Below are 9932 nucleotides of genomic sequence, written 5' to 3' on the forward strand. Positions count from 1 at the left end.
TTTTGTATTAGGCTATTATGGAAGAGTCACCTGAAAAATTTTCAGCTTGCCTAAAATACCTACTCAAAAATGTCTCACAGCTCTTGGACCATAACTGCTTAGCTCCACCTTATTTTCACCAGTTTATTTGTTTTCATAGTGACATACATGACCATAACACAAGAAATAAAAACAACATTTATGTAAACAGAGTTAATCTAACTAAATGTCATCTTTATTATTTAAGAGTTTTCAAGAATATAATGAACAGTCCATGCATTGGAAAGATTGTAAGTCATTTTTAAGATTTAAAAGTGAATTGAGGAAATATATAAAAGATTTGTGAAAATATAACTGCAAAATAGCTTTGTATTGAAAATTTTAGAGTTGTCTTTTTTCAATGTATGTGTCTTTCTTAATATGATGTACCTATTTGTTGGTTTTATGTTTTATATTGTTTTATTTTATTATATATTTAGTCCTGTCGCCAGGAGGGGTACAACGGCCTCCTTTTAATTCAGATGGACTTACCCAAGTTTTTTTATGTAATTTGACCCGTAGAACACGAATTTTTTGGGTAACAGTTGATCCGGATGTCGATAACTTTGTTATAAACAAAGAACTTGAGGAATTACATAACAGCGATTTTCCGCAAAACAAAATATTTTTTTGTATTTTTTGGGTGATTCTCAGCAAAAAATGGTCTTACAAGTTTTTTCGTAGGATGCATAATTTTAGAAATAAACGCGGTTGAACTTTCAAAAAATCGAAAAAGTGCAATTTTTGAACCCGAATAACTTTTGATTAAAAAATAAAATAGCAATTCTGCTTACTGCATTTGAAAGTTCAAGTCAAATTCTATCGGTTTTGATTATTTGCATTGCTAACAATTAAGTTTTTATTTGTTAAACAAAGCCATAAACACATAGTGTTTCCCGTGCCCAATGAATGCGTTTTAATGTACGTAATATACGTAGAAAGTGTCTGTATGCCGCCTACTCGTTCGATTTCAAATGAAAAATGCATTGAAAACATCATTCAATCACTATGTGTTTATAGCTTTGTTTAACAATAAAAAAATTAATTTTTAGCAATGAAAGTAATCAAAACCGATAGAATTTGACTTGAACTTTCAAATGCGGTAAGCAGAATTGCTATTTTATTTTTTAATCAAAAGTTATTCGGGTTCAAAAAATGCAATTTTTCGATTTTTTTAAAGTTGAACCGCGTTTATGTCGAAAACTATGCATCCTACGAAAAAACTTGTAAAAGCATTTTTTGCTTAGAATGACCCAAAAAATACAAAAAATGTTTTGTTTTGCGAAAAATCGCTGTTATATGATTCCTCAAGTTCTTTGTTTATAACAATCTTATCGACATCCGGATCGACTGTTACCCAAAAAATTCGTGTTCTACAGGTCAAAATACATAAGAAAATGATTTTATGTCAGATATACTTGAACATTGTGATTACCTGTGACAAATAACTTTTTATGTATAGTGTAGTATAAGTTCATATTGTAATTTTTGTTTTACTTTATGTATATAGTATTTTTACTACAAAAGCGATATTACGTAGGTCAAAATTTTTGACGTAAGAGAACTGTCAAAACATTAGAATGTGACTTTTCATTATTGCCATGTTTATAATAAATATGGCAATAATTAAAAGTCACATTCTAATGTTTTGACAGTTCTCTTACGTCAAAAATTTTGACCTACGTAATATCGTTTTTGTAGTAAAAATAGTATATTAGGTTTTGCCTATTTCAAATAAAGATCTATCTATCTATCTAGATTCGGCATTCTGCGAAGATCGTAATTACCAGTTTATTACTTGTTGTTTCCGGTGGTGTACAAAATACTCCTCATTTGTAGTAATTTTTTTTTTATTTAATTTGATGGCTTTGGTAAAGACCAATTAGCCATACAACTTTTACATATAAGTATATTACATAAATAACGAGCGATCCACAATTATTGGGATCAAAGCTAGCCGTGCAAAAAATTATGTATGCCTTGTTTTAATCTGAATTTATATCATTGGTTTATCAATTAATTTTGATTAACACTATAAAACATAAAAAATCAGTCAAAACCTTTAACACAGAACTTTAATCAAAAATAAAAAGAATTAACAAAATTATCCACCACCAACATCTCTACATAACCTAACTTTTCTACTTTTCTTGTTATGTTGACGTACACTGCACAGTTGACGTAAACTGGAAAGTATATCTGAATTAAGAACAGACATGCACTGTATAGCTATATCTGTCGTTCAGAGCCACCTATGGTGACAATAATTTTGGATCACACGTTAGAATATATCGTCGGCTTAGGGACACACAAACCTAACTACATTTCAGGTAAGGGCGAACTTCCTATGATAATATCATAGGAAGTTCGCCCTTACCCGAAATGTAGTTAGGTTTGTGTGTCCCTAAGCCTACGATATGATATAAGTATAAAACATTTACATATTTTTAACTACGGAAAAATGAAAGAACACCCATGAACGATCACATCAATCATCCATCCTGCACTTGCTGTCCCCCTCTATAAATAACAATTTGTAGTAATTATATGACACAATAAGTATGTCTTTCAATTGTTTTTTAGTCATTATGGCACAAAATATATTTTCCTTTATAAACAATATTTTTTCTCATGTAGAGAAAATTTTTTATTATTAGTAATTTTATTTTTCAAGGGATCAGATTCCACTTAGAAATCCCAATCGACTTACTAGGAAGGAACTCCAAGCATTATTGGAACACCAATAAACCTCAACTAGAAATAGAATTTATGAATAACTGAAATGTTAATTAAGCTGAAGTATAATTTAAGCCTCACCTAAAGTAATGCATAAACATTGAAAATATTAAATAATCTTCCAAATTAATTAACGATATCCAATAAAAGTAAATGAGCTGGAAGTTAAATTAAATGATTACTATGCAAACCCCGAAATAATAGTTGGGAATAATACTGCACACCAAAAAATAAGAAAGGATCATCAACATGTGCGCCCAATACTCCAACTCCCAGAATGCAACAGAAATGTAGTTAGTTGACTTCATATTATTATAGATAGCGTCTCCTGAAATATTCAATAAAGCATAACGAGCCTTTCTGCATAAATTGAAAAATAAAAAATAATTTTTGAAATACAAGAATGGTTTGTTTAAAATCTGAATTGGTATTTGGGTGCCGCAAATGGAAAACTGACCAGTAACAATAGATTAGAATATTTTAACAGGGTTATTAACACTTTACGTGTGGATGGCATACATGTGAGCCACTTATTGCCTCCACAAATGTGCAGAAAGCTCGGATGTATACCATTGGATATGTGAACTTCTACGATCAAATTGTTTTCAGTTCAGGGCATAAAACGTTTAACACGTTTTGTGGCATCTGCTCCCTTTCTCATTTTTTAGCTACTGCTTCTGAAATGGTAACTGAATGGTCAAACAAATATAAACTGCAAAACTACACAATTTCAAAGCAGCCATTTGTGAATAAAACAATGTGCTGATGCCTACCAGTGAGCTAAAATACCTAAGAGGGTGCCCAAAAAACATGATTAGGAAGAATGCACATTAGAAAGAATGCTGACATCCAAGTGAAGCTCAAAAAAAAAATCAATGGGAAAATCCCAATAGTTGGCTGTATACCATAGTTTAAAAAACCAATACAGAAGTAAAAACTTCGAGATGTATTCTGGTATAAAATCGTTTATTTAAAACTATAAAATGTCATGGATTGCAGAACGTTTTCGTTCTAAACAGAACATCTTCAGTGCATCCTGCCGAGTATTTTGAAACTAGCACACTGTAAATAGTGTTAACATCATCGTATATGGTTTACATAATGTAATATATTAAAATGTTATGACTACAAGTCGATGTTAATAGATAAAGTGGAACACATGCTAAAAGGGTGCCATGGTTCCCTGCTCGAAGATGCTAGGTACTTGCCAATTCAATGGGCACAGACCAACTCTCCAAGTTGGTAATCAAGATTATTCGGATAATGAATTGTTAAACTCTGGCTACCACGTTTTCAGATTGGATCGTAACTTAAGAACTAGTACTAAGCAGCGTGGAGGAGGAGTTTTAATTTTGTTACGAAACCATTTTAAAGCTAAACAAATCAAATCTGACATTGATAATGTTGAGCATCTGTTTGTTCAAGTGGATTGTGAAAGTGCATCAGTTGTCTTGGGTGGAGTATACATTCCTCCGAACTCATCAGAAGATATCTACCTTGGTCATTGCTCAGCAGTTGAAACTATTAGAAACAATAGGCCAGACATACCGGTATATTTATTTGGCGACTACAATTTACCACTGGCTTCTTGGGCTCACTCAAATGAAGAGGGCTTGCTCGTTGACTGCCCACAAAACTATCCAGCAAAGCTGATATGTGAATGCTTCTCTTACCTAAACCTGAGGCAATCAAATATCATACCAAATCAACGTGGAGTATGTTTGGATCTCATTTTCCACAGTATTGAAGATTTTCAGAAACTGTCAGTCTATGAAGCAGTTGACACTTTGCTTCCCAATAATTTTCATCATGTGGCAATTACTTGTGATCTTAGTTTTAGTGGTAATGTTAAACAATTAGATTATAATACTACATATTTTGACTATCGTAATGCAAATTTTGTGGGTCTAAATAATTATTTTTCTTCTGTTGACTGGAATATTGTTTTTGATGATGCAAATATTAATATCTCAGTAAATAATTTCTATGAAGTAGTCCCTGAGGCAACATCACTTTTTGTTCCGAGAAAAATATATAAACCTTCAAAATTTCCTCGTTGGTTTTCTCCAGAATTAAAAAAACTTGTTATTTAAAAAAAAACTGCTCATACTAGATTCAAACACACTCAGTCGGCTGCTGATTATACCTTATTTTCAGATCTTAGAACACAATGCAAAACATTAACAAATCAATGCTATAGATCTTATATCTCCAACATTGAGGAATCTATTCACTCAGATTTAAAACAATTTTGGAATCATGTTAACTCATTGAATAAAAGCCATGGAATTCCAAGTGTTATGCATTTTAATGACTTGTCAGCAGAATCAAGTGAGGAAATAGCAAACTTGTTTGCGAGCCATTTCTCCAGTGTCTATCGCTCAGACAAAGTTAATTTAAGTAACTACGATTTTAAATTAAAAAATTCAGTCGACATTCCGTTTATTCAATTTTCACTTTCTGAAGTCTTTGAGTCTATAAATGGTCTCAAGGATAAACTTAGTTATGGCCCTGATAACATTCCAACATATTTTTTAAAAAGATGTGTGTACAGTTTATCTAAACCTTTACATGTATTATTTAATTTATCTTTGAGACTACATACCTTCCCTAGTAAGTGGCGTGACAGTTATATAACTCCGGTATTTAAAAACTCATCTTTAAATTAAGATGTATTGGTTTTCCTGAATGGTTTCTTTCATGGTTGAGTAGTTATCTTGATGAAAGAGTTCAGTTTGTTTTTATAAAGGGTTCACTTTCGATTCCTATCTTGGTCAGTTCAGGGGTCCCACAAGGCTCACATGTGGGTCCTCTTCTCTTTAACTTGTTTATTAATGATATTTCTGAGGTAATAAAAGTTTGTCAGTTTTTGCTATTTGCCGATGACCTTAAGCTATATTTCAAAGTTTCAAATCTGTCTGATTGTCTAAGGATCCAGGAAGACTTGACTTCTCTATACAATTGGTCTCTTTCCAATTGTCTCTAGTTAAATAAAGATAAGTGTTTTGTTATATCCTTTAGCAAATCTAAAAATAATGTTGTGTTTGACTATCACATTAATACAAGCGTTCTATCAAGAGTGACTGAAATAAAAGATTTGGGGGTGTTATTTGACAGTTCCTTGTCATTTATCCCACACATTAACAATTTGTCAAATAAAGCATACCGTAATCTAGGTTTTATCACAAGAAACTCTCGAGATCTTTCTGTACCTACATATAGAATTTTATATCTTACTTTCATCCGTAGCATCCTGTCTTATGCTATAGTATGGTCACCATACTATTTTAACCATATTTACACCCTTGAAAAAATTCAAAATAAGTTTCTCCGGATTTGTGCTTATAGATTAAATTTAAAGAACATGTCTTCGGTAGAATTAAGGTCAAGGCTAAATATCAGTTCCTTAGAAGACTATAGAACTAAATGTGATTTAATTTTTCTCTATAAACTACTTGATCATACCACTGACTGTTCTGATTTATAAGTCTTATCAACTTTAGATGTAGCACTAGAATTCTTAGAGATATGCCCGTATTTTCTATAAAACACTATCACACCAACTATGGCAAATTCTCTCCAATTAACAGGATTCAGACACTGGGAAATGACTTTAGTCAATCTTATGATCTGGTGGATACAAGATTTGTAAGATTTAAGCACTGCCTGACTGAGTATGTAAGGAATCGAAGATAAGTGACCTTTGCCTTGGAGTCTTCATTTCATTTGATTTTAATTGTCAGAGATTTTCATTTTAATAATATTTTCAGGAAGTTTAATTTACTTAAATTATAATCATTTGTTTAACAATATTTATTAATTATTTAATACTTAGTTTAGTATTTGTGTTATGGTTAGGATACCTTATTTTTGTTATTTGTAAAAATGGGGACATCCCGTAATAAATAAATAAATAAATAAATAAATAAAATCGAAGGACGCAGTGGAATTGGTAGAAAGCAGGCCTCTTGGTTGAAGAATATCCGGGAGTGGACAGGAATAAAGAAAGCAGAACACCTATTTAGAATAGCTCGAGACAAAGACAGTTTCGCCATGTTAATCGCCAACGTCAAGGGGACTTGATAGGGCACGTTAAGAAGAAGAAGCACATTAGAATTGCAATCGTTCGACAAGTCATGTACCAAAGTTGACTAGTCATGGACCAAAGTTGACAATTACAAGATACAGTGTTTTAGTGAATGGAAAGTGTCTTTGTTGAAGAAAAAAGATGACTGAGCACAAGGTAATTGTAATTGTCCAATATTTATGAAGGAATATACAGTAGAACCCCGCAAATCCGCGAACTAATTGGGGGGACAGCCTGTTCAGATTCCGAAAAGTTCGGATTATCCGAAAGTTAGCCTTAACTAGTAGTTCAAAGCGTTCATTGTGATTTTGAGTAGCCAAACGTTCTCGCAAGCGCAAGAGTGTGGACAATATTTTGGACTCAACTTAACTACGAGAGAACCAAAGTAAGTTTGTGTTTAACTTTTATAAACACTTTATAAACCTATATATTAAAGTATAATATTTATTTTTAAGAAATTTTAAATGTCCTAGTAATCCTACATTGTCCAATTTTCTGGCTTTACTCTGTATAATAAACATATTTTTAAGTTTTTGTCTTGAATTTTTAAATTTTTTTCACTTTCCGTTGGTTCGGATTTGCCGAAAGTTAGGATTCGCGGGGTTCGGATTTACGGGGTTCTACTGTATGTGCAAACATGTTCTTGGAATGTCCATTCAGATTAAATACACTATACCACCTCCTGAAGTAAAAACCTTCCTACAGGAATGAAAAGTAAGCAGGGACGACCAACACGAGCCCAATCAGCTCTTATAGTTCAATAATATACTAATTATTATTATGCTGGTGTTTTCTGTGTTATTTTATATTGATAGAGGTAAGAACAGTTTTAGTTTTACATTAGTTAGTTCTTGTTGGTTTACACATCTTACTTTGGAAGCAGAGTATCCCTAGGTACTGGTGTTTTTAATTTTAGTGCCCGAATGTTTACTTTTGTGTGCCTATGTTGTTGGAGCTTATATATAATATTTTAATGCGGATTATTGGTTATTTTGGTGTTCAAGTAAGATTTGTAGTGTCAACAATAATAAGTTGCTGCTGAAATAGCTAAATAAACTTCATATTTCCATACTTTGGCGCCCAAAAATAAATAATTTGGTATTAAAATTTTGGTGCCAAAAGATACAACGTTTGGGAATTATATCGATTTTACAATGATGTTCGGTTAAATACAAGCCTTTCCACAATATGCCATAGATAAGTGGTGAAATTTAAGTGGGAAAGAATTTTATTACCTACTTAACATAATAAATATATCATTAAGAAGGCAGAAATTATCAATTATGTAGTTCTGAACTTAACGTATCTACTACTTTACTTTCCAAGTAACCACAAGCTTTATTGAACATAACGTTTTACAACAATAGTGTACAATTGTACAAACCGTTTGTAATAATATAAACTGTATTTAAAAGTAAGGGCGCAAAAATAAAGTAGGCAAGTAGGTTATACTTACCAACCGGCTTGTGTCCAACCATTGCATCCAATAACTGCCCTTCATGAACAACAGTCCATTCGAATTCATCCATTTGGAAGATTGTATTTATATTTTTTTTCATTAAACAAAATTGTAAACAAATTATAAAATATGAAATGGAAAAACGATGTGATGTCAATATGTCATGTCAATATGACTTGACAGTTGACAACTAAACAACCTCATGAAACGAAACCTACCGTTACAGATACATTCGTTTTACAGATACATTCGTTTGAACCTTTGAAGCCAATATTACATGTGGCAACACTGTCGACCAGTCAAATATAGGGCCTATTTACGTCCACATTACAGTTAAGTTGGATTTATAGTTTGACGTAACGTAGACGTAGACGCAACGGAGACGCACTGGAAAAGATCAACACCGAATTTTGTGTACTCGTGTTTATAGATGAACGCAAGCGCCTGACGGAACGTATATAACTTTCACATTAATTATTTGTTTTGTTAAAATTATATATGTTTTGCATTTTTTTAATTTTCTGTTATTCTGTTTAATGACTCGTTTTTATTAATTTAAAACATTTTTGTATACTTCTGGAAATCCAAAAAGTATCGATGAATAAAAGTTGGATTTATAGTTTGACGTAGCATAGACGTAGACGTAAGAAACGGACTGGAGACGGAAGAAAATATTATGTGAATTTATAGATCGACGTAGCGGAATTTTTGCGCATGAGTAGAAAGAGTAAACTCTTACTAATTCAACAACATTGAACTGAACATAGCCTATAAATTATACGAACAGTAAACAAACTTTGTGTTTATTTATTTATACTTATACTATTATTTATTATATATAATATTTAGCTGTTTTGTGTGTTACATAGATTAGGAAATAAACGAAAATATGCTCTTTGGTGCCGCATGCCGTGGGATTTCCAACTATTTTGTTTCATTTCCTGGTCTTTAAATGTTTATTGGATTTACCTATCGTATAATATGTGTGGATAACCACGAATTAGGCTAATAAACAACTCATATTTATCTGAAATATTGAAATGACTCTATGATATATTTTTATTAAATTAATAACTTAACATCCATTGTATTAACAAATAATTAACAAAATTCGAATATGTTGACAATCAACTTTTTACACAACACAAGGTTTGAGGGGGCGGGGCGGGTCCACTTTGAGTGACAGAACAAAATTCTGCCTTATGATTGGCCAGACGGAAGAAACGCACTGTAAAAGATGAAAGTTGGTCATCTCTTCCGTTACGTTACGTTTCTCTTATGTTCCGTCAGGCGCTTGCGGCTTGCGTTCATTTATAAACAAGAGTACACAAAACTCGGTGTTGAACTTTTCCAGTGCGTCTACGTTACGTCTACGTCTACGCTACGTCAAACTATAAATCCAACTTAAGAACTTAAAACTTTCGAAGTTAAGGTATGAACAAGATGTTATGACCTTGGATGATTGGCACCTTAATTATTTTTCACAGTATATAAAGACATTACAAATAGATTTGTCGATTTATCTATAACGCAAGAAAAGAAATAAGGACGACAAACACAAGGGAGAGCTAGTTAACTCCCGAGGGGTTGATAAAGCTGAAACGTTTGTACTCAAACTATTTCAGCAACATA

At 32.2% G+C, this 9932-nt stretch overlaps 1 protein-coding gene across 1 annotated transcript in view; it reads right to left on the reverse strand.

Annotated features, from left to right (window-relative positions):
• LOC114331492 (MRG/MORF4L-binding protein) overlaps positions 1–8452 on the reverse strand; it is a 47723-nt gene extending 39271 nt beyond the window's left edge. Inside the window, exon 1 of the mRNA XM_028281079.2 lies at positions 8298–8452. Coding sequence (XP_028136880.1) covers positions 8298–8400 — 103 coding nt within the window. The 5' untranslated portion in view covers positions 8401–8452. The remainder of the gene's footprint in view (positions 1–8297) is intronic.
• Positions 8453–9932: the final 1480 nt, after the last annotated feature.

Source organism: Diabrotica virgifera, chromosome 2, assembly GCF_917563875.1.
Source record: "Diabrotica virgifera virgifera chromosome 2, PGI_DIABVI_V3a".
In the NCBI taxonomy this organism is placed as follows: domain Eukaryota; kingdom Metazoa; phylum Arthropoda; class Insecta; order Coleoptera; family Chrysomelidae; genus Diabrotica; species Diabrotica virgifera.